This window comes from Athene noctua, chromosome Z, assembly GCF_965140245.1.
Source record: "Athene noctua chromosome Z, bAthNoc1.hap1.1, whole genome shotgun sequence".
Lineage (NCBI taxonomy): Eukaryota > Metazoa > Chordata > Aves > Strigiformes > Strigidae > Athene > Athene noctua.
In genome coordinates this window covers 64,072,346-64,096,898 of record NC_134077.1, presented here as the reverse complement: position 1 = coordinate 64,096,898, position 24,553 = coordinate 64,072,346, and the positions used below count along the sequence as shown (strand labels likewise).

Genomic DNA, 24,553 nt, shown 5'->3' with positions numbered 1-24,553 from the left:
TTTTTGTGTATATTAGTCAGTGTGGCACTCCTGGTAGAGCAATCCCCAGTGCTGCCCAGTGCTGTTTATAAAGAATACCTGCTTAACAGTCATATTGAATTCTGACTGTTGAGTGAACCTCTTTCTTTCAAAGGTACTTCCTTGAGGGCCTATGATATAACTACCCTGAAAGAAGAGTCACCCAGCTCTAGAAGGTCTGAAGACTTCACAGCTTGTCTCTCTCCTTTGACTCACCTCTGTTCACTGTAACAGTAGTTGAACCAGAGGTTTACAAATGAATTTTCTGCTTGGTACATAGTTTTGTTAGTCACCTTAAATGAGTGACTCATGGTGGTCATTGTGAGGCTAATAATGACAAAGTGACTGTCCTGGTTCAGCTAAGATAGGGTTAAGTTTCCCCAGCAGGGAGGGGAAAGGGATCTCCAGCCGGGTTATTCATACCATGCTGACGTCAGGTCCGGCACGGCAGCGCGGGAAGCTTTTCCTTTGTGGCTTTGGTGACGGGGAGCACACAGCGGGCTGTCTGTAACCATTGCAATATTTCTCTGTATAACTTTTGTCTTGTTTACTGTTATTACTGTTTATTGTTGTTATCATTGCTACCGTTGTTATTCAGATTGTTTATTACACTGTTGTATTAAATTTCTTCTCATTTTAACCCGGGGTTTGTGCCCTACTTGTGTCCAAGGGTGGGGGAGAGACAACGGCAACGTGGTTTCCGGTCCCGGCAGGGCCTAAACTATCACAGTGACCAAGAATGGAAAACATGTTTAGAAGAGAGGGATGACCTGCATTTTTGACATAGCAGTGACCACTCCAGCAGACTACAGAGCTGCACTATGAAGTGTCATACATTCCTCAGCTAGAGTAATGATGAATATGAAGGAGATGACTAGTTGCTATGGTTTGTAGATGTGAGATGAGATCTTTAGGACATCTGTGGGGATGATAAACCATGTCTTTGCAAATTCTCAGCAATACAAAAATATCTGAAAGTGATGAAAAGTAAAGCTACAGTTAAAAGGCCTGTAATATTAATTACCTTTGGGTACTTTGTATCCTTGGAGTCAAACTTCAGTTACTCAAAGTCTGTTTTGAATAGTTAAGTGCTAGCATATTTGCATACTGTTTTTTTGAGGGACCTGAAATCTTTGTGGTAGAAAGTTCCTATGCAGATTTTGCTATATTATCTGTAGTAGGAGGTCCATTTGCAGAAGATTCAGTCATGGATTGGTTAAGAAAGCTTCTGGTCTTTTATACTTCTTTGGTTACCATCTTTCACAGAAGCTGCAAATTAATAGCACCTTTTAGGACATTTAATCTATCCTTCGTCCACTGCAGAATTGTTCCTAACAGCAACAATTTTTTTGTGGTGCTTCACTAATCTCAGCAAGGCACAATTTCAGTAATACAGACCACGCAAACTCACCTGCATTCAGATTAATGACAAGAGAGTATCGACATGGATTTGCACATCTCTTCTGTATAGGAATGAGGGTGCCGTGGTTTTGGCTGAGGTATAGTGAAGTTCTCTTCTTGGTGGCTAGAATAGTGCTGTGTTTTGGATTCAGTATGGGGTTTGGGATGAGAAGAATGCCGAAAGATGTTGTTTTCAGTTGTTGCTAGGAAATGAAGGATTTTCCAGCTCCCCATGCTCTGCTTGTGCACAATTGTACAAGAAGCTGGGAGGGAGCATGGCCAGAGCACCGGACTCAAATTAGCCCATGAAGTACTTTATATCATGTAATGTCATGCGCAGTATATAAAGGAGGGGCAGCCAGCAAGAAGGGGGGGTTCTTTCTCGCTTCCAGGATTATGATTGCATGATCTTGGTATTTCAGGATCACTAGCCAGTAATGAATGGGATGAGTGTCAGTCAGTGGGTGGTGAGCAGTTGCATTGTGCATTATCTGTTTGTACTGTCTAGTATTGCTATTTTGGTTTATTACTATTTTTTATCTCAACCTACAAGTCTCCCTTTATTCCTCCAATTCTTTCATCCCCTGGGCAGGGAAGGATGAGTGAGTGACTGCATGGTGTTTGGCTGATGGATGGGTTTAAACCATGATGAGGGATAAATAAAGTTCTTTATTATTTTCATGATGTTTCATAGTATTGATGTCTCATTAATGCAGCATTTTGGGTACTAATTTGCAAGGAGCTGACAGAAAACAAACAGATCTAATAGCCATTTTCTATTGCACAGATAATTATAGCCCGCATTAGTAAGTGCTTGGCCATACTGCACTTGCAGCTTTGTTGGAGTGAACTGGAGTGAATTTGAAATTAATCAAATGTCTGTATTTTATTAATGGCATGTGAGTTATTGACTGTGGGCCTTCCTCCTCTTGATACTAAAAGAAAGCTTTAAAAGAATTAACACAGTGGTTGAAATCAAGAGGAAAATAAAGTACAGTTTTTCTTTCATTTCTCCTTGTTTATTGCAGGAGTCACTTCACTGATATCAGTAGCTATGCTTAGTTGAAACAATCTAAAGGTGATTCAGATGATTCAGAGGCACCTAGGAAAGTCTGTAAAATTAAATGGTGTGCAGTACAAAGAGCTAAAAATGGATAGAAAACAAAGTCATATGTCTCATGAATTTCTTATGACAAATACCAGCCCAGTGAAAGATTAGTACATTCACTGGATCATAGGCAATTGACTTAGTTGTGGAATTACACCACTAAAACAATTTGTGACTGACGATACAATTGCTAAAATCCATTTTGAATGGTGCTGCATAGCAGTTACCATTCAAATCCGTTACTGTCACTTTTACTGACAGTAAAAGGAAACTCTGTTCAATGTGTTCCACTGAATCAGAGAAATGAAAAAGTAGCACAAAATAATTTTCCAATTAGTTTTCAGACTGAGTATTTTATTAAAAAAACCCGAGTATTTGCTAAAGACATGATACCAAAGTTCTCTTTCATTTTTTTTAAGAGACCTGTCAACTGCATATTTTATATATAACTCATGTGAGCCTCAAGCTCTTGCATGGTGTGAATGTAGGGATTTTTGTATTGGCCTATCACTTTTATTTATAAAATTGATTTTCAGTGGTGAAGGTCTGGTTGTGGCTTGAGTAAGTACCTTTATGAGAGTTCTCAGGAGTGGGTGCCTGTTGCTTTCTGGGTGGCTGGAGTCAGGCCTTGGGACTTTCTTGCTCTGTTCTTAGTTGTGATTATTACCCTTGGTGTTGCATTGATACACAATGAGGAAAGCAGCTGGGGCCATTTTTCACTCTGATGAGAAATTTTTTAGCATTCCTTGACAGGTCATTCTGTCAGGTCACCTCCTTTTTCATCAGCACACAGAACCATGGATATTTCTGTCTGCTGAATACACATAGATCATTGTTGATAGGTTGCTTGATAAGTTCCAAGATACAGACATTCATTCAACAGAGAAACAGAGGTGTGATCTTGCAAAGACATGACAGTATGTACTTCTGACACCAGCAGAAGGTTGAGTCTCTTAGACTTAAGCAGCAATATATTATTTTCTGATTAACTTAAGTTGAAGTATGTTTGAAGTAAGTTTTTCAGAAAGAAAAATATGTCCGACTGTTGTACCAATTTACAGAAGAAAAACACATTTCCCCAGGAAAACACAGTGACTAGATTTTTCAGTTATTGTTGAATCTGTTTATTGTTTTTTTAACTGCAGAAAGTGAGTGAAAAAGTTGGAGGTGCAGAAGGAACCAAGCTAGATGATGACTTCAAAGAAATGGAAAGGGTAAGTCTAAATACAGATGTGTATATTTGTTATTACCATTCGTTTTTCCTCTCTAGGACAGGAGTTTCAAAGCCTTTTCTCCCTGAATCACTTAAATAATTTTGAAAGACTTAAATTTTATTCAGCAGGACTGAGCTTTCTGTTTCTTATTTCTTTTTGCTTTCTAACTGAGGCATACATAATATATGGCACTCTTTATAATGCCAGCATTTCATTCAGAGATTGAGGCTGATGTCAGCTACAAATTGGTTTCAGTTAAACCATTGTAAAGGATCTCTGAAAACAGAGACTCTGTCTACAAGATGGTCATTTCAGTGGCATAGGTTGTCTGTAATTCTTAGCTCCCTGAGCATCAGTCAGTAGGAGCAAGAGCTGTCTGCTTGAAGTGGGTTGGCAGTGGCACTGAGATTCACAGCTTCACATTTACAGGTTCAGAGATCCTGTTAGGCAGCCTCCACTGGCAAAATGCCTTAGGTAGATGGGGCTAACGCCCCAGCATACTGCTTGGTGAGGTTGGCAGTGGTACCGCTGAGTGTTTCTATGGAGAGTAAAAAAAAAAAAAAAGCCACAGCTGTGTGTGGCAGTGATAATATTTCATTTGGAAGGATCAGTAGGAGCAGGCTTTTTTCTGGCTTTGACTTTGAATTGTGCTGTCAAATCTTGTAACACAAGCTAGTGCTAGGTGATTTGTAGGGTACGTACCTGACATACAACTGATCAAGAGAAACAGAAGCTATTTATCTGTGCATTTGTATAGTGAGATGGGGGAAAAAGCCTTGAATGGAAAACAAAGGAGAAGGGCATATCTTTTGTACTTCTTAAAGCAAAAGAATTGCATAGTAGGTTTCTCCCCTTCCACCCGGCTTGCCTTTGAATGTGCTACGAGTATAGGCACTGCCATCAAGACTGGAAGATGTTAACAAAGATTCAGAAAACTAAAGCAAGGTTTAGAGTGGAAAATAGGACATTGCAGCAGCCAGGGGTCAGTCCCACGTGATGCTCCTGGGTGGCATGGGTCAGCAGCCCAGGAGCTGAGAGCACTGTGAGTTGAGAAGATAATGGAGTAAACTCGTCAGTTGCTTCCACACTCCACTGCCTGGCCCTCTGTCCCTTGCCAGCTTTTCTGGAGGCAGTGGACATGCTCCTTCTGCCTATCCCTGGCCTTCTGTTCCCTCACCCCCACTCTTCTCTGCAGTCTTCTAGCCATTTCTGGGCTTTCTACCAGTCAGTTCAGCTACTTCCTAGGCCAGGCAGACCTCTTCTGCTTCTTTGTGTAAAGCATAGAGCAAGACCTGGCAGATGGCAGTGGCAACAGGAAACAGAAAAGACGTCAATCACAGCATGCTGCAACCAGCCTATCTCAGGTGTTCTTTTTAAAAATAGGAACTTGCCATTATGGTAAAGGAATTTGCTCTGTGGAACACAAGCTACCCTGCAGAGAAACACAGTGTGTCTTCATAAATGCAGAGTGCAGGACAGGTTATGGGGATCCCCAAATCTGCCAGAGCAGCATTTTTTTCTTTGAAGCCTGATTCTGTGAGGGAAAATAGTTGCGTACTTTGCCATATGCAGCTTAGAAAGCTGATGTGAAGTACTTTGTAAGAAGGCAAGAATTCCTGTTGCAGTAGAAGAAAGTAATGCTGTTCCGTTCTAAGTATTTTAAATTCCAAAATATAAAATAATTCTTCATGGAGTCAGCCAGGGGAAATAAATGGTCAGTGTATCCATGCTGATAGGTTTCTTCACATTGTAAAGTGAGAGATACCTAGTCTTCCTTACCCAATTTTAGTCACTCTGAAAGAGGTAGACAGCCCATTTTATCACTGGTGGTTGGTTTTGATTGACATATGCTTTCCCCTCTTTTTGCCACTTATTAGGGGACCAAAGATGCCTGATTCTTCAGGTAGTTTTCAGTGACTGTTCTATCAAAAATTTTTCCCTATTGTGGACGCTTCCCAGGGTGATGTAAAGTACCAGCACAGTACAATGAGTCATATCAAATTCCTAACCATCCTGAGGTATTTTGTGCTAATGTCCTCACCTGAGAATAGATCTGCTATAAACTGAAATGGTGGACTTGTGCTTTGGTAGTTTTCCAGGTATTGCCACCACTCTGGTACTAGGGCTGTTCTCAGGGACACAAAAATATAATTCTAAGAAGAGTTAAAAGAATGTGTAAGAACAAAAAGAAGAGAGAAAAACATCTTCCTTTTGTCTAACATCTTTTTTTTCATGTTTCTTTTTGTTTAACTCTCTGTCCTTTAGAAAGTGGATGTTACCAGCAGGGCAGTTATGGAAATAATGGCAAAGACGATAGAGTATCTTCAGCCCAATCCAGGTAATGTAATTTCACAGTCTCACAGTACTTGCAGCACTTTTTGAAAATACCCTTCCTCACCAATATATATAGTCTGAGGCAGATCCCATCATCATTGGTACATTTAAGAGTTAACACAAAGTTGTTGAAGTTACTGAGAAGTAGAAGACAGAGATGAGTACAGGCTTCTGTGTTAGGCTGAATGGAGACTGGCTCTGAGTCTTGCTTTCCTTTTGTGTGTTCCTGCTTTAGGTAAGGGGGCAGCCTATGCCCAGAAACCAAATGCAGGCTTCTGAATGTCAGCACTGTTTGAGCATGGGGGTCTCCCTGGGAGCTGGAGATAGCTGTGGTCTCCCCAGAGGCAAGAGAGCAGGGCCTGGCAGCCAGGGCCCACGCCACTGCTCCAGCCAGGGACAGCAGCAGCCCTGGACATCAGGTACCTCCCTGGCTCTGGTGACTGGCCAAGGCCAGGCAATCAGCCCCATGGGTAGGGATCAGGATCAGGCATGATGGGGGTGTCTGCATGAGACATCTCTTTCTTCTGCAGTCACAGTCATTCACCATGTTTGAGGGAGAAGGACCCGGCAGTCCTTGCTGATGTGGGGAAGAAAGACAAAGTTCTGAAGAAACTTCCTCCAGGGCATAGTAAGAGACATAACACCTGGTCCTCTAAAGATGTCTCATCCTCATTAGAGTTACTACAAAAGGGAAGGTGCAAAAGAGCTGTTGATGTCAAACTCGAGACAATGGACGTAATCAGAGATGACTAATAGAAATACTCTATTTCATGATAGAAATAAATGATTGGTTTCCTTAGGGAGATGAAAGAAGGGGTTTGTGATTGGACTGATGAAGAGCTGCACGCTCCTCTCTTGCCAAAGGATCCTCACAGGGAGGGGTGATCTGGAGCTGTTGAAATCAAATAAACCATTGAATTTAAGAACTTGTAGATTTCCATAGTGATCTAGGAACATAAGGGTTTTGATACTAACATAAGTTAATGCCAGCTTCACTGGTGGTATCAACAGAGTTATGCTTGTGCAAAATTAGCCTGGAAGTAAAATAAGGCCCTTTACCTACCATAAGTATCTTAGAGTTTCATGGAAATACAGACCAAATTCACCCATTCAGTGTGAGGAATTTGTTTGATAATAGCTGGAAACAAATTTGAACCAGTGTGAAATATTGTAACTCCAGTGTGGTAGGATGAAAGACTGTTGCTGGTATTGCTTAATTGATGATATTTTTATGTTAGACCGCAGAAGAAAGGAGGATAGTTTGATGATGCTGCCAATGGTTTGAAAAAACAAGGAACAGTATTTCCAAGTTCAAGAACTGCTAGAGAGAAAATAATGATGACCAGAACAGTTTCTATGTCAACAGATGAAATACTGTTTATGACTTGAGTCCACAGCTTCATTTCTCATCATCAACAAGCACTCTGCAGGAAAAGCAGTAGGATTGGCAATCATTATGGGGCTAGTGATAAAATTGTTAACTACTGTCACGCTGCTGTTGTGCAACATCGTATACACTGAGTAATAAGCTTTCGCCGTTTAGTGCTTCTCTAGCTGCCTTCCTGACACATCTGAATGATTATGATTGCAGTGAATCATGAAAGAGGCTCACAGCAATGGCAGAGAGCAAAATTTCTGGAAGTAGCTAAGGGTGTGATTTCAGGCACCTCAGGCTAATGTAAGTTTGCAGTGCTGCTGGAAAGAGCATTTTCCATACTCTAGCTACACATCCCTTCATCTGCTTGTGTCATGTGCAATTAGGATCAGAAAATTAAAATTGTAGTAGGCAGGAGGAAGATTTACCTTCTTGCATATCAAATGATATCATGTTATTGATTCTACATCTGGGCAATGGTAGCAGATGGAGTAAGAGGAAAGGAGGACTGACTCTTTTCAGCTCTCACCTGATCTTAGATTGTTTTATGACAATTGCAAAAGGGCTTCCTATAGTGAGAAGAATTGTATGGAAAACTACTTTTTTCAATAAAATAAAAAACTTCCTCTTTAAAATTCTCCCTACAACTATATTACTATTTGTCTGGGGCACCAAAAATGCTGATTTCTAGTATTTACTGTTTGTTTTCTCATTTTCATAAAAAATAGAAACATTACATTGGGAGGAGTGGGAAAATCTAATAATTTTTTTTTCTTTAACAGCAGTATTTAACAGAATTTTTTTTTAAAAGTTTACCTGGCTTTGGTAGGGAGAAGAGGGTTTGGGATGTAGCACGTAGTCCTTGATAAGTAAGATATGCTCTGAAAAAATATATATGCTTCGGTAACAGTACTGCAGTGCTAGAAAGCAGTTGCTTCTTGGTGTTTTGAAGGATCAATAAATGAAGTATGCAGCATTGTCTGACTTCACTTAACAGTCAATTAATGCTGGAAGGGAAAAGGAAAGGGGAAAGAAAGGGAAGGGAAGAGGAAATTAAAGACGAAGGTGAGTTTATTGAAATAGTTGTTGGCCTGAGGTTAGTGTGAATGAAAAAGATAGACTTCTCAATTATGAAAAAACCTGAAGAATAGCTGATAACTAAAATTGAGCAGGATGAAGTCTCAAAGACTTTCCATGCAGATGTGCCTGATCATAATGTCAAGAGGTGCAGGGTGAACAAGAATGTAGTTCGAAGATGAGTACGAAGAATGATCAGTTGAACCCAGTGCTGAAGTTTCTTTCAAATTCTTTTAGTGGTATTTTTATGATTCACCATGGCTCTCTGTTAACACTTAGTACGAAGGTGTAATTAGGGACACCATGAAAGTCAGTGTAAAGGAGAGGGAGTTCAACTGGAAAAAGAATCAAGCGTTCAGGTCACTTCCATGTGGTGTTTTGTACATCTCTGCCTGTCCTCACTCAGGTTGAAACATAACTTAGAGAAGAAAGCACATGGCACTGGCACAATGAAGCAATAGGAATGAAAGGGCTCAGGACGGGATTTTGAGAGTGACTAGGCATGAACTTACCTCTGCTTGCATGGAAGTTACTGGAGTCAACTTTAAAAGAAGAAAAGTGAATGAGACCACTGGTGGATGTATTCTAAGATTTCCTGCTAAATCAGGATTCTAATTATTAGGTTAATCATTGAAGCATGAATTTTTCATGCTTACCTTTCTTCTTTTTATGATTTATTTCTTGCCCTTACCTTATTGTCCTTTTATCTCTTTCTTTCTTTCCTGTATCTTTTACTTTTTACTCTTTAACTGCCTGTCCAGAATATAGCCACTTAATTTTTTTATATTCCTTTACATTTTTCCTTTTTTTTTTCTGAAAATACTTCCATTTGTTCCTGTTTTAATTCAGCTTGCTGCCTCCATTCCCCTGACTGATTTTTTTTGTGCCTTAGTTCCTTTTGTGCTTCTATATTTTCCCATTGCCACCATCATTTTGATGTCATTTTTAAAGGCCAGACACTTCATTAAAATGCAGTTTCTTATACTGAACAGTCAGCCAGTCTGCTGACTGCAGTTTTGTAATGGGTAGAAACAGAAGGCATCAAGAAATTCAGATGCTGAAAAGCATGATCTAGTGATACTTAAGGGTAGTGAGAAAGCTTAAAAAACTGTAATTACTATATACTAAAAATATGCTATCCTTTCATAGTTGCTCTCAGGCAAAATAAATTCTATGACACTTGCCTGATTTTTCTGTGTCTGTTTCTGTTTCTATGTCTGTGCATACATTTTTATGCCATAAAGTGAAACAAGAACCATCTCTTGATAAGCACTTTCAGCAATGAATTAAGAGCAAAACACTTGTTGACTACAGTCTGCTAATGTTTTGGTTTGTTGCAGAAATGTGTGCAAGGTTGCATTTTGACCAATGAAATCAGCACACAACACTGTGAGCTACTAATGTTTTGTAAACAGAAATACTAATTCATAAGAGCAACTAATGAAGTCAAACCTTTGCAAGGAGGAAGGTAGAGGCATTCATAGCAGCTTTCCTGTAGCCCACACAGTGTAGGTAGAAACATCCACTGAGTCAACTTTGCTGGCAATACAATTTAGCTGGCAAAATTTGAAGTCAAGTGCCATTAATTAATTCACTCTCTGCAGGCCATTCCCATTCTGTAGTTGCAAAAATTCACTAAAGCACATCATGAAGCACATTCGTTCTTTTACATTTACTGTCTTTGTTTTCATCAGTTATGATAATTGTGTGCTTTCTTTTGATCTGCAGTTTTGTATCTGAAATAAAGTAGAAGCTAAAGTACAGTTGAAAACCTTATTGAAGTTTCCCCAAATCCCCATAAAAAGCAAAAAAGTGTTTGTTTCTTGAACATCGTGTTTGGGAACATAGATTTTATTTAATATTCTACAAGAGAAAAACTTTAAGATATTTAAAAATGTGAGGCACCACAGGTTAATCTTGAGTGTACCTAGTCTGGGCGTTTCCTTGAGAGGAAGACTGGCTCAATCTACTGTCCATCTGGTACCTGAGGATTTTAAGATTAAGATTTTGAGTATAGCCTAAAGATTTTTCTGTCTGAATTGTAGCATGTGTCAAACATGCTATCTTGAGAGTGTTCCTGACCTTTCTTCTGTCCAAGTCATTTCAAGAGAAGCTTTTGCTTAAAGTTCAGGACAGAGCCTCCTCTCTGGCCTATCAGCAGAAAAAAAGTCAGTGATCAAAAACATTTCATTCCTTTGCTCTAAAAATAATTGATGAAAACCAGGGCTTAGTCCTAAACTTAGATTACGTCTTTCAAATACATTGTAGGTAGCTCAGATAAATTTAAAGGGTGCTTTCCTGCCTGTGTAGTCAAACTATTGCACACTTTTAATCTCTGTCACTTGTCTGCTTCAGCTTCCAGAGCTAAACTCAGCATGATCAACACTATGTCAAAAATTCGAGGCCAGGAAAAGGGACCAGGTTACCCTCAGGCTGAAGCCTTGCTAGCAGATGCAATGCTGAAATTTGGCCGAGAACTTGGAGAAGAATGCAACTTTGGTAAGCATTAGAGTTCTGCTTCATCAGACTTCTCCTTTAAAGTCGGTCTAGACCTGTTGAGTATCTTTTGTGGATTTGGACTAGAAATTTTTTCTTGTGCATGAAAGTCAAATTGTTTCCATTTCGGCCCATATCCATATAGGCTTTAGGCTTTCTGTTGTAGATTATGTTTCTGGGGATGTGTTGGGATGAAAAATATACATGTTCAGAAATCATATTGTTGTCTATTCATATGTATAACAAAATCCTTTTGTCCTCAGAATCCTTATAAATGATGCTACTGTCTTCATTACAGGCAAGGAATAAAGGTTAAAGGATTTTTAGTAGACTTTTACCTTTTTTTCTGACCAAATTCCACATTTTAAGGCACTATTGAATACTCCTGTCCTATCTGTCAGCCACTCCTCCCTCCAAGACCCAAATGAGTTTACAGCTTCCTGAGTTAGAAATGTTAAACTGAGATTTAACATTGTGTTCTTCACCAGTAGAGGTCTAACTAGAAGAGATCATATTCATGACATGATCCTTTGTCTTTCTATCCGGTTTGTGTGGGCTTCTCTGTGGCCATTTTTATATGGCAACACACAGGACCCTCAAAGAGGACTATGAAAATTCTATTTCCTATTTGAACCTTGATTAAATGTTGTTCTTGGCATAAAGGCATCTGCAATGGAAAAGGTACTTTTTTGTTTTATATAATTTACTCATTTTGTTTTATATAATTTACTAGTTAGCTTGGCAGATATAGGTTGATTTGTGCTAAAGACTACTGAATTGTTTTCTTAATTGGTTGCCTCTCATTTGCTAAATTTTAAACACATTTTTAAAGGGAAAATGAAGAACTAATAGAATTTAGTTTGTGCAAATTGCTGTATATTCCCTGATGATTACAGTAGCATGCAGCAGAATAGATAGAGCAATTATTTTCACATTCATAACTAATAGCAGTTATTATGGCAGTTTGTCACTCTTAATCCAGGTCTGGCAGGCTCTCTAGTTTTTCAGTGCATTGCTGGCAAACCCTGCTTGGGAGACAAAGCTCCTTCTGATTTATCACATTTTTAGGTTTTCAGACCCTTTGTATTCTTTGAAAGTTGATTTTTCCTCACCAACCTACACCTCAAACCAAGAGGGTATTTTTGAGCATCTTGCTCTTGTTTTTATGCAGAGAAGGTAAACCAGAGTGGTAATTTCTAAGGCTCTCAAGTTAATCTTGGAGGAAGTAACAAAAGGCAGCTAATTCTTATTGAAGTTTATGTACTTGAGTAGGCATATGAAGTTGATAGTTTCATCAAAAAATTCTGTGAAATTGTTAAGTTTTACATTTAATACTGTCACCAGTCTCACAGGTACAAACAGACTTGCAATACAGCTATTTCTATATGCAGTCCAGTGTCTGGTGATGGCAACACTGGAGCAAATACATATAATACAAATACAAATAATACAAATACAGATAATTCTAGCATGTTTGTTTCACCAGAGTGAGGAATGAACAGACAATGAGGGGTGTGGAGAAGGCTGTCAGGACACAGTGTGGACCCTCAAGTTGAGCTGAGTTACAAGACATAAACTCTGGGGGCTGCAGAAGTGTAAAATCCATGTTGCCCTTTCACACAGTGCATCTTACTCTATTACTTTCATAAACTTGAGACTTAAAATGTTAACTGACATTTCCATGACTCAATTTAATTCTACAGTGATTTGAAACTAAGTTATGTTGAGATAAACTGGACATCTTTTCTTTCAGGACCAGCACTTGCAGATGTGGGTGAAGCTATGAAGGAGCTTTCTGAGGTCAAGGACTCTTTAGACATGGAAGTGAAACAAAATTTCATTGATCCACTTCAGAACCTCCATGACAAAGATCTGAGGGAAATACAGGTATTCCCCATAATGTGGCATTTTAATAATGTGCCAAATGCAGACTGTGTATATGTTCAAAATTTATGTTAGTTGTGTAGTTTAAAATGGGCTTTCAGCTTTGCAGATCATCTGATTTTAGTCTCTTTTAGGTTGAGTTTTACTTTCCAGTTCTTTTTGATGATTTAGAAAGGGAAAGATCAAAATTCTAACATTTTTGACGTTAACATTGTCAGCCTTATGCAGGCATGAACACAGTACGCTAATCCTACCATTTGAAAGCTCGTTTCACTGTTTAGTGGAACAGATGTTTACATTCAATTTTCTAGTGTTTGACATGTGAGGGCATTTCAGTAGTTGCCTCTAGACTGGCACTACTCTTGTCTGTAGGAAGATTATGTCTGAAACATTCCTAGGAGTTTTAAACACAAGCACTGTTTGCTTGCATGAATTACGTAATTAGTTATCCAAGAACCAGCCAGCATTTACAGAGAGAAATCTGTTTGCACACATACTTCTGCAGACACAACCTAGTTTTGTAATTGTGGAAGTAAAAGTGCCTCCCAGTTCAGCAAATGCTTATCTGTGTAAGTAACTGTTTGTCTGAGCTAATTAAAGCTTTCATATTGTTAAATATATGTGGAAGAAAGATGTCTTAGGCAGTTTGATATAATTTACAATGTTGTCCAAGTTTCAAGTATTGCAGTAGATGACAAATTGATTCTTTTGAGGGAAAGTAAACACCTAAAGTAGTCATTCTCATGCTAGTAGCATTAACTTTTGGCCAGCCTGATGTGACAGCTGCTAAACAGATAGACATGAATGTCACATCAGTTACCAAGCTAGAAAATCTTTAATGAAAGATAACATTTAGATCCTTTGGTGGTCTGATGGAAAAGATATAAATATTTTCTGTGTTGCTTTGTTCATGAGAACTGTTGCACAGGCAAAAATGTACTAACATGCTTTTAATAGAGTTTTCTCTTAAAAAACTAGGGAATAACCGTAGTGTTCAGGTAATTCTTCATCGGACTTAAAAAGCTAGAAGCTCATATATCTTTTATACAGCTGGCAATTGCAGTTAACCATTCTGCATGGCCTTTCTTCAGTGTTGAAGGTCTGTCATATAGACAGCAGCGCACCATTGCTTCCTAAATGATATATAAAACCACCTACTTCATTGCTCCGTATTTCTTCCCCGAGGAAGGGTTGATACACAGCAAGCAGCACATCCTTGCAAATACACATGGTCTATCTGACTTCAGTGCAGTATAAGGATAGTTACAAAACATCCTTTATTCTATGCTTGCATTTGCGTTTTTGTTTTTTAGCATCACCTAAAGAAAATGGAGGGTCGACGCTTGGATTTTGATTACAAAAAGAAAAGACAGGGCAAGCTCCCTGATGAAGAACTTCGCCAAGCTCTGGAGAAATTTGATGAATCAAAAGAAATTGCTGAGTCAAGCATGTTCAACCTTCTGGAGATGGATGTGAGATAGCCCTTGTTAATCTCTGAGCCGAATCTTAAAAATTTGAGAAAGATACTGGTTTGGCAGTGAAGGCAGTCTAAAGTAGTCTAAAACTTGAAAGCCTTGTTAAATCCATGATGCCACAGATTCCTGTCACTATACAGTGGGAAAGCACTTGCTTCATTGTTGGACTCAGTGAGAGACTCAGAAGCTATACTCATGTACAGCATGCACACGTAGGACTAATTTTATAGGTATTTTATAGGTAACTGAGCTAAAGAACATAAATACTCTGTGGCATTGTGGTGCTTCTTAACTGCATAGTGTTATTTACAATACCAAAATAAGGTCCTGCATAGAACTATGTAAATGTAAGTCATTACTTTTACTTAGCTGTGGTTTTAGGGTTTGAGCCAAGGCTTTTGCTCAAATGTGTGAGCTGCTGAAAGATCAGTGTGGTGAAGATCAGAGATTATGAACTCACAACCCCATGGTCTCTGCTGTAACCAGATACAGTAGCAAATAGAAAAGCCAAAGTTAATGTGACTGCTCAGATCTGGCTCTGCAGCATATTTTTTGCTTACAGGTTTAGGATTGAGCATCTATTAGGTTTTTTAATCTTCTATTTATAATTAATGTTGAAACTGTAAAATCAAGTGAGAATAAAAATTTATCTCTTTTGGAGAAAAAAACCCAATCATCTGAAGTCTGTTTTACAGAACATGTGGTCAAAGGAAACTCAGATTAAATATTTCTGTTAAAGTAAACAATTTGATTTATTTAAATCACATCTTATTTGGTTCTTCATTTTGTTACCAAACTGCTGTAGAGGAGCCATAACAAACCTGAAAATACTTGCATGTTAGAAATTAAGTATAGCTGTGCTGAAATGAAGTATAAAAAGTTTGCAGTTCTAATCCTTGTTGTAATATCCAGCCCCGTGTGGCCAGATAGTGCTGGCCTGCATTAACCATTGCAGCATTGTGTATTATGGAAACTGCTAGAAATTGCACTGGCCACACAAGAGTTTTGCATATTTTTTCCTTCATGAAGTAGAATGCTATCTGCCTTCACTACAATTATTCTGCGTCCAGGAATACGTGCAATAGTATCTTTCTGGTTTAGTCTGCTTCACAGGCCAGAATACAACAGAAGCATGTTGTGGTTTTGTGCCCCTTACAGGGAGGGAGAAAGTGTATTATGCTCTCATTACAGTCTCGTTTTTACTTTCATATGTTTGCTGAATGAGGTAGGTCTGTAGGCTGCTGTCCATGCAAGTGAGCCATGGAGATGATCAGTGGTGAAGAGTTGCAGTTACTAGGTCATAACCATGGTAATAGGAATGGTAATAAAGACTGTTACGTAACTATTTACAAACTACAAAGATGAATCATGTTTTCAGAGAGATAAGTAAAACTTCCTTTACAGTTTCAGTGTGACAGTGGTCTTTACTTTCTATTGCTGAGCTGTTAGTACTCACCTAAAATCTGATGTTTTAATGTCAATCCTCAGATTGAACAAGTGAGCCAGCTTTCTGCTCTTGTACAAGCCCAGCTGGAATACCACAAGCAGGCCACACAGATCCTACAGCGAGTTACTTCTAAGCTGGAAGATAGGTAATGCACTTTTTGTAAGTTTGATGAATTGTTTTTTTGTTTTACAGAGGCAGAAGGCCTATGAGTAGAATGCAGTGCTGCTATCTTTTGCAACTTGTTAATTGTATGTTCATGAAAACAAGGGCCATTTCATTAGGCACTTACAAGCTAAGTTTTATAGGTTTTGGAGATGCATATATTTCTGAGTATGAGTGAGTGAGGACTGAGTTGAGGAAAGCATCTCAGTAAAGCTAAAAATTAAATCACATTTAACTCAATTAACTGAAAGCAAGCATTTATAAATATTGAAAGTCAGTGAGACTTACATCTTGAAATCTTTACCATTCCTGCATGTATTCACAAAGTAGTCTTTCTGAGAGAAGATATTAATGATTCCTATTGAAAATGAATACATTCTCATCTACCTGAAGATCTTCCTAAGCCAGTTGGTGAGATCTCCATCATTTGCCACCTTACTAAATACTTCTTTTTTTTTCCAGCTTTATTATCAGATCAAACTTGATACAATGCTTAGCTGGGTATACCTCTTCCATCCCCTTTTCTGTAACTGTGAATGCTGTCTCACAATTGATACATTATCTTTTTAATAGAAGTTTAGAATTTTTGTTTCTATCAACACAAAACAGATTGTACCCCCTTGAAAGGAGGAAAATAATGTTTGTAAAAGTTTATCAACATCTCCCCGCCATCCTTCTTCAAGAAAACTTACAATACAGCAAAGATATTTTTAGTCCATATGATTCTGGAAAACCCTTTTTATGAGCTGCATGTAATTTGCAAGAGCAGATAATGTTCACATACTTCTGAAGGCAGCTTTTTAATTATGCGTGATTCTTTGCTGTTTTCTGATGTCATTAGTATGCATCTAGTTTCTGGTACTGCTGGGTCTGTCAGTGTTTATTTTCTCAGAGCACACAGTCTGTAATCCTCATACAGTTCTAAGTCTTAAAATTTCTTTCTGATTAGAAGCAGCACTTGTTTTGGTAGGTAAGCTGCCCAGCAAGCTGTTTCTGGATACAGTTTGTGGTACTGTTTAAACAGCTAACAGAATGATTTTCAGCACTTCCAAATGAATACTGCAAATTCACTTACTTTACAGAAGCATTAAACAATCCTCAGGAGCACGTGCATTGTTTTGTTGTCCACAAGTTACACCATAAAGTGAACATACCTCTCTCTGCAACGGATTTATCTTCCTGTATCAATTCAGATAATCCTTTGCCCTTCTGAAACTTCTCTTAAACCATCAGTATCTTTGCTTCAAGTTTCAGCTCTGAATGATTTTAGCTTTTCAAGAACTGTGCATCAGAGTGCTATTATAGATCAGCTGAAGCAAATCTTTTGCATAAACTTACGTGCATCCCTAATTGTAGTCTACTGGCTCTACATCTCATCCTTTGTGCACACCACCGTACACAAAAGAAGAGCACTGTGATATACTTATGCCATAGGTTAGGCAGGGATGTAGAGCTGTTACTATCTGAACTATTATACTTGTATTTTCCTGCTGGTGATATGCAGGTGGCAAAGAATACATGGCCCTGGGTTTTGGGTGTTGTGTTTTGACCATATGGACCAGAAAATAAATAATGCTTTACTTTTAAGCTGAGAGATTTGTTGCTGTTCACTCTCCGTGACGTCTGCAGCACATACTACCTGTTTTCTAGATACTTTTTTAAAGATGTGAATGAAACTTGATTATGAAGTTCTTTGATATAGACAATGTCTTCTAACTGCTAAGACTGTCCTGTTTAAAATATTATCCAAAGAATTTTTTAAAAATATGAGATAGACTGCAAAAAACGTAAAAAATTTGAAAATGCACTTGAGATTCTATGCTTTCTGGGCCCTTTAGATTAGGCTTCAAAACTTTCTTCAGGAACTGCAATTTTTCTTCTACACATTAATGGAAGGCATAAACTTCCTTGAAATACCATGATTCGAGGAACTGGGACTTTAGAAACTTGGCAAAGATTGGGAGATTTGCAATAAAATTAATAAAGACCGGAAGGTCAGCAAAGGCTTTTCCTTTTAAACTCTTATTTTTCATCAGCCAAAAGGAGGCTGCAGTACTCCAAGACTGTAACAAGTCAGAGTACTGTTACAGAGCAGCTGGGAAGCAGGAATGGTTTCCTTGGAGATGTTTCTTTCCTTAAGAAACATGGCTCATGCTGAGCTTTTGGATAATTTTTAGCAAGTCACTGGGACTGTCATCTACTGGTTTATAATCTGTAAAAAGTGGTGTTTGTTTCACAGAAGCATTAAATGTAAGAGAACTTGTTTAAGTATTTCTTCAAAATTTTACTGTTTAGAGAAAGTAACTTATTTTAACGAGTGAAACACAGCAAAGCCTCTTCATCTAAGTTTATTTTGACTACTTCATTAATTTATGTTTTTAATATGCTTATGTTTTTGTTTATTAAGAAGAAGAGCAGGCTCTGGGGACTGACTAATATTGATAATATTTTGGATGGTGAGGAAACCCTTGTTATCAGGACCAAAACTGTTTAAGTTAGAAGCAGAACTTTTCCATAGGTAAACCAAGATACGCTACCATGAACAAGTCTGAGGCAGATCTAGAGAAGATTAGAAAAACCAACTGTCCTTTAAGTATTGACATCTTTACTCAAGTGTTCTTCCATATAGAGTATTACAAATATATGTGGCAGTTGTTCTGTATAAGTTGCTCTGATTCTGTCATCATCCCTCCCATGATTTTTACCCTGGAATCTGAAAAGTACCCTTTCATAGAAATTCTAGATTTCTCAGTTAGAAGAACAAGTTGAAATTAATTTTTTTTTTGAGAGTCAGAAAAACTCGAGTTGTGTGCCTTTGTGAAATAAGTATTCCTAATTAAAAATTAATTAGGTCTGCTACTGAAGTCAGTACATCCCCAAGTCTTCTCACAAAATGACAAGAGTTGGCATTGACCAACTGAATAGTTAAGGCTTGCCAGGTTTAGAAAAAAAAATCTTACTAAAAATGGGGGCAGAGCTGTTTGTACAGCCCTCTGTAAGCATTTCTAATCATGTAACAGATTTTTCGCTATTAGAAGTTCTTTGTTATTGTTAGACAAAAGGAAGCCAGACAAAATGCTAGGTTCCTGGAGGGAAAGAAAAATTAACAACCTCATGGCACAGTCACATCGGGTAGTTTCTGGTAATTTAAACTAATGTTGTAAACAAAAAATTGCTCCAAATGCCAAAACTTGTTTAGTCTGGATGATTGGTGGATGGGAACTTCAGCCATGGAAATAAAGATTTTTGGTGCATTTCATCTGTTAACAAGAAACTAACTCTTTACATTTATGTTTTGGCAGAATTAAAGAGGCATCATCTCAGCCCAGGAGAGAATACCAGCCCAAACCTCGTATGAGCCTGGATTTCACAACTGGTGACAATACTCAGCACAATGGAGGAATATCCCATGCCACCACACCCAAACCATCAGGTAATGTCAGTAGCAATGTGGAAAAAAAAAGCCAACTCTGTCTGAAGTTTTGCTATAATGCAGAACTAATCTAGATATTAGTTCTTCCATAGTGAGGGAAAATGAGAATGTGGCTCGTATAGGAGAAAGCTGTTTGAGCTGTTGTTTTGAAAAGTGTTCACATTCCCAGGCAGGAGAACAGGGATGGATCATCCACTGCTTTAAATGTGTCTTTGGGTCAAAGATTTAGAAGCTCAGAGAGATGTAGCCATACTGAATTCACCTTGAAATACTGATCTTTAGAAAATAGGCATTTAGAAATTAAAAATAACAACTGGAAGTTTTCCATGGAAATACAGAACCCAGAACCCCCCAAAACCTCCATAACCTTATCCTGCTTTTTCAAGGTAAAACCAGGTATTACAACATAAAGAGCTTGAAAGTAAAAATCACTAAAAAACAACAAAGCTGTATGAGTTATTTTCTTTGTCAAATTGGGAGCAGCACAAGCACATAATTATCTCTTAAAGAAGTGTTTATTTCATATCACCACATACTAAGAAAGCCTTATTATTTGTTTCTCACAGTAACTGTCTGTTATCCCATGTTATGGTGAGGGCTGTCTGCTGTAGAGACCCTGCCCTCAGTTTACCTCAGTCACAATTGCTAGCACACTCAACCTTGAAAGATTGGATTTTTTTCACTAGATGTTTACTCAGAATTTCCTTCCTTCCTTCCTTCCTTCCTTCCTTCCTTCCTTCCTTCCTTCCTTCCTTCCTTCCTCCCTCCCTCCCTCCCTCCCTCCCTCCCTCCCTCCCTTCCTGCCTCCCTCCCTCCCTCCCTCCCTCCCTATCACACCCTGATGTAACTGTTTGATGTTAGCACAGTATCTCCCTTTAGCACCTGCAACTGTAAATTGTCTTTCATATTCTTGCAAACTCCTAGTGATCTCCTTACTGTGCTAACGAGGAGGGGGATACAATGAAGATTTCTTGTGCATGAGCATGGCTTGAGTCTTGCATGCTAAAGCTGTCCTCATGCCACTAGTGATTTTCTTCTTCACTTCTTTTCTGTAGTGTCATGAACACTAGTCTATGCTAATGCAGTGCAGTCTGATGTTCCTGTGTCTCTTTGGCATTCGTGTTTTCCTCTTCTTTCTTTTGAAGTTTTATTGGTTTCAGAGAAACCCCTTCTTCTTTGAAAATTCTTTAACATATGTTTGAGTAGGTTCATTGAAAGCTCCAATCTTCTATGGTCATTACAGTTTATTTGCTAAGTCTTCTGAATTTCAGCTGGTTGCAGTGAGGATACCAAACAAGTGTTGTAAGCCTTGTTGATGCCAACAAAATAGTCCTCATGACAAATAAAGTAAAATATGCTGTCATGAAAGAAGATTTCATTAAATAATTTAATAATTAGATATGGCATTTGAAAACTTGCTCTATTGAGATCTATAGAATTGAAATATTTTTGTCCTAAAGTAGCTTAAGCATGGGCCTTCTAGCCGTAGAGAGTGGTTAAAAAGGATATGCAAACAGTTTGAATCTGAAATTTATTCATCCTGAAGCCCGTATATGTGAAAAAGCTGAAATGTGTATTCTTAGAAGTGTCGTTATGGTGGAGTGGCATGTGTTGGTTTTTTCTGACCACTTGAAGTGCATGTCCTTCTACCTTGGAAAATCAGGTAGGGATATAAAATTCCCTGCAGTTTAGGACTGCTAAATCCTAAGTATTTTGACCAGTAACAATTTTGCTGTTGGTAGTCTTGAAGCTATAGAGACTTCCTGGGGAGGGGCAGAATATGGAGAATGGGAGGAATATTTCTTAGTTTCATATAACTAATGACTTATAATAATACCCATTAGTCATCCTAAGGGTTTATGTTCACATGTTAATGAACTAGCGTATTAGAAATATTTCAATTTCAAACTTGTTCTGAATCTGTCCTTGTGGCCCTGTAATCAGTGTTGGGGAGAAGAGGTCTTTGGAAACCTCATACTAAAAGTCAGAGGATACAGTAGTTTACAGCAGAGCTGTACCAGTGAAGTTTCCAAATAAAGGACAAAGCCTCTGTTATGTCTTCACTGTTGTTTTAAGCTACCCCTTAGACTACTTACCTGAGGTAAATAGACAAAGCATTGCTGTGCCAGTAAAGCTGAAAAATACATTAGGATTTTGCTTCATCTTTTGTGTTTTGTAGAAAAATAAAAATTAGATTCCAAACCAATTGTAGACATGCTTTTAGATGTGGGCTTGACTGTAGCTTGATTCTTTTAGGGTTCTCAGACATATACTAGCAGTCACGTACGAAAAACGAAGGCTACCAAAAGCTGATAGTTGTCTACCAAAAGCTGATAGCAGTCCAAATTTAGATGTTATCAAAAGAACTGTCAAATGAGTGATACCAAAACCAACAAAATCTGTAGTAAATAAAAATGATGCTGTAACTGTTGAGACTTTTAAGCGCATTGTTTCTCTGTGTTTATTCTCCATAGGTGTTCACATGGATCAGCCATGCTGCCGAGCTCTGTATGACTTTGAACCAGAAAATGAAGGGGAGCTGGGATTTAAAGAGGGTGATATCATTACCCTCACTAACCAGATTGATGAAAACTGGTATGAGGGGATGCTTCATGGCCAGTCAGGTTTCTTCCCCATCAATTATGTTGATATTCTAGTTCCATTACCCAATTAGGATGGCTGATCCACCACCTCTGACCCAGATAGTCATGTCAATACCACTGCTTTAAAAATGCTGCTTCTTACACCTTACAAATGCAGACTGCAGTGGTTAGAGTCATCGATTCCCACTAGGCATCTTTGGTTTACGTGTTGTCATACTACGTGGTGGTGATGAATGGTATCTTCTGAGCCATCATAGTGTGGGTTAGTGTATTGGCCATGCTGGCCTGGTGGTAACCAGAGCCATTACTGAGATGAAGCTGGGAAGATGATAGCAAGCAAAGCAGGTAACCCACAGTGAAGTAGCGGGAAATGAAGGTGATATTGGGAAGATAATGCCTATCACCACTGCATTACTTTTCAGTCTTAGTTCTCTATAAAAAGAGGGAAGATTTCTTGTCATGCCATCTTTCCCTTCCTATTGATACAGTTCACACAGGTCTAATATTGACTAACCAGAATTGTATCTTTCAACCAAAATGGCTTGCTGTGAGAACAGAGACAGTGTAAATGTAGACCCTCTGGTTTCTCAGAAAGTGAACCACTGTGCTGTGTGTCCTCCTGCTCTCTGCTCATTTTTATATTCTTAATTACTGTTACAAGACCTATTTCCATCCATAGGTAAACTGTAAACCATAAAATGGGGATTCCTATAGTAAAAACCTTGGACCACAAACCACCTGAATTTGCCCTTCAGGAACTTTGAGCATGCTCACCAAAATGCCAGTAAGAGGGCAAGATGGGGAATAAAACTGGCATTTATTAATTGTTTCTTGTCAAGTCTTGGCACAAAATCATGCTGCTTAAGCACCAGATATCCTTTGTAAACTCATTCACTGAGGAATACAATAACCAACTGAACACAACCCTCACTTAATTCGTTTCTATCTACCATGTGTTCTTCGAACATCATTTGTGCATATTCTGCCCTCAATGAGGACTAAATAAAACTTGTTATCTTTTGTGTTGAGCGATTAAAGACATGTGGCTGTATATGCAAAAACATTTCCCAGGTGTTTAGTTGGTTCTCTTGTGTTCCTCCTTCCTGCACTTTGTGTGTACAGTGCTGTGCCTAGCTTCTTGGCATTCTTTTGGTAACAGTTGCAGAAGTTCTGTTAGTTTAGTTATCCAGAGTTCTATTTATCTAAATTGTACAGACTCTTTCAGAGGTTTAATGTGCTGCTTCAAATATGCCACTTCAGTACCGGATAATGTGAAATGAAGACAATTCCCTACTGCTTAATGTATAAACTACATCATGGAAAGTATTGATATTTCAAATAAATGCTGTGAGAATAACTAGAATAATGTTGTGGATTATTACTTTATTCTTTCCAATAAGTTGTGCTAACTTCAGCTAACAAGAATTTTGTTTCATAAAGCATATTCCTTTTTTCTTACAAATGTGAGAAATACTTTGTCATTATCATATTGCTTCAGTCATTTAAAACTCACAGGTATAATGGCCCTCATAAACAGGATAAACTGAACATTGAGCACATTAAATTAATGTCATGAAGACCAGCATGCAATCTTGTAGACAAAGGTTATTTCTCATTAAAGAATGCTGATGTTCACAAACCTCCTAGTAAAGCTTAAAGACATGGTAACTTAAAATTTGTTTTTCTTTCTTATGACACAGCATTTTATTTCATTTTATATTGTTTGTTGTACACATATTGTGGCGGGTTAGCCTTGGCAAAGAGCCCAGCCCCCACCCAGCTGCTCACTCACTGTTCCTCCTCAGTGGGAGGATAAGAAAGCTTATGGGTTGAGGTAAAGACAGGGACATTGCTTACCAGTCACTGTCACAAGCAAAACGGAGTTAACTTGGAAAAAACTAATTTATTACCAATTAAAGTATATTTGTGTAGTGAGAAACAAGAAATATATTAAACCAGCACCTTTTCTGCCCCATTTCCCAAGTTCAAATTCACTCCTTCACTCCTGACTCCCCACTAGCAGAGAAGGGAGATGTGGAATGGAGGGTTTATGGTCAGTCCATAGCAGCTCCTCTCTGCTGCTCCTTCCTCCTCACAGTTTTAGCCTGCAAAGGCCAGGGTGTTGAATATCTACTGGGGTGTCATGGACCACCTTCTCATCCATCTTTGACCTTGACGTTCCCTCTGCTGTTTCTCACTCTTACCGATGCCTCGCCCCCCCCCCAGCTCCAGCCTCTCACAGAGGCTGCCCTGCAGCCCCCGCCACTGCCAGTGCCTTGTCACATAACCCCATAGGGGCTCTGAGCAGCCTGATCTAGCTGAAGACGTCTCAGCTCATTGCAGGGTGGGGGTTGACTAGATGACCTATAAAGATCCCTTCCAACCCGAAGTATTAAAAAAAAAAAGAAAAAATATGTATATGGACAAGTCCCGTTACTTTTTACTACAGTTCTGTCCTAAATCCTGGGACTGGCCTCTTAATTAAGTTTCTGTCAGCGATTGAAGTAGTCTGTTTCAAACCCAGTG

The 24,553-nt window shown here is 38.6% G+C and overlaps 1 protein-coding gene across 3 annotated transcripts in view; it reads left to right on the top strand.

The window, feature by feature from the left end:
• The window catches only part of SH3GL2 (SH3 domain containing GRB2 like 2, endophilin A1), a 103,703-nt gene extending 80,177 nt beyond the window's left edge, over nucleotides 1-23,526 (top strand). For 2 of the 3 annotated variants that reach the window (XM_074932599.1, XM_074932598.1), the window contains exons 2-9: nucleotides 3,673-3,741; nucleotides 6,007-6,079; nucleotides 10,883-11,026; nucleotides 12,777-12,910; nucleotides 14,221-14,379; nucleotides 15,871-15,974; nucleotides 19,294-19,424; nucleotides 21,899-23,525. In XM_074932599.1, the coding sequence (XP_074788700.1) occupies nucleotides 3,733-3,741; nucleotides 6,007-6,079; nucleotides 10,883-11,026; nucleotides 12,777-12,910; nucleotides 14,221-14,379; nucleotides 15,871-15,974; nucleotides 19,294-19,424; nucleotides 21,899-22,098 (954 nt within the window). In that variant the 5' untranslated portion in view covers nucleotides 3,673-3,732 and the 3' untranslated portion in view covers nucleotides 22,099-23,525. Of the gene's footprint in view, nucleotides 1-3,672; nucleotides 3,742-6,006; nucleotides 6,080-10,882; nucleotides 11,027-12,776; nucleotides 12,911-14,220; nucleotides 14,380-15,870; nucleotides 15,975-19,293; nucleotides 19,425-21,898 lie in introns of all 3 variants that reach the window. The other variant, XM_074932597.1, reaches the window with a different exon arrangement.
• Nucleotides 23,527-24,553: the final 1,027 nt, after the last annotated feature.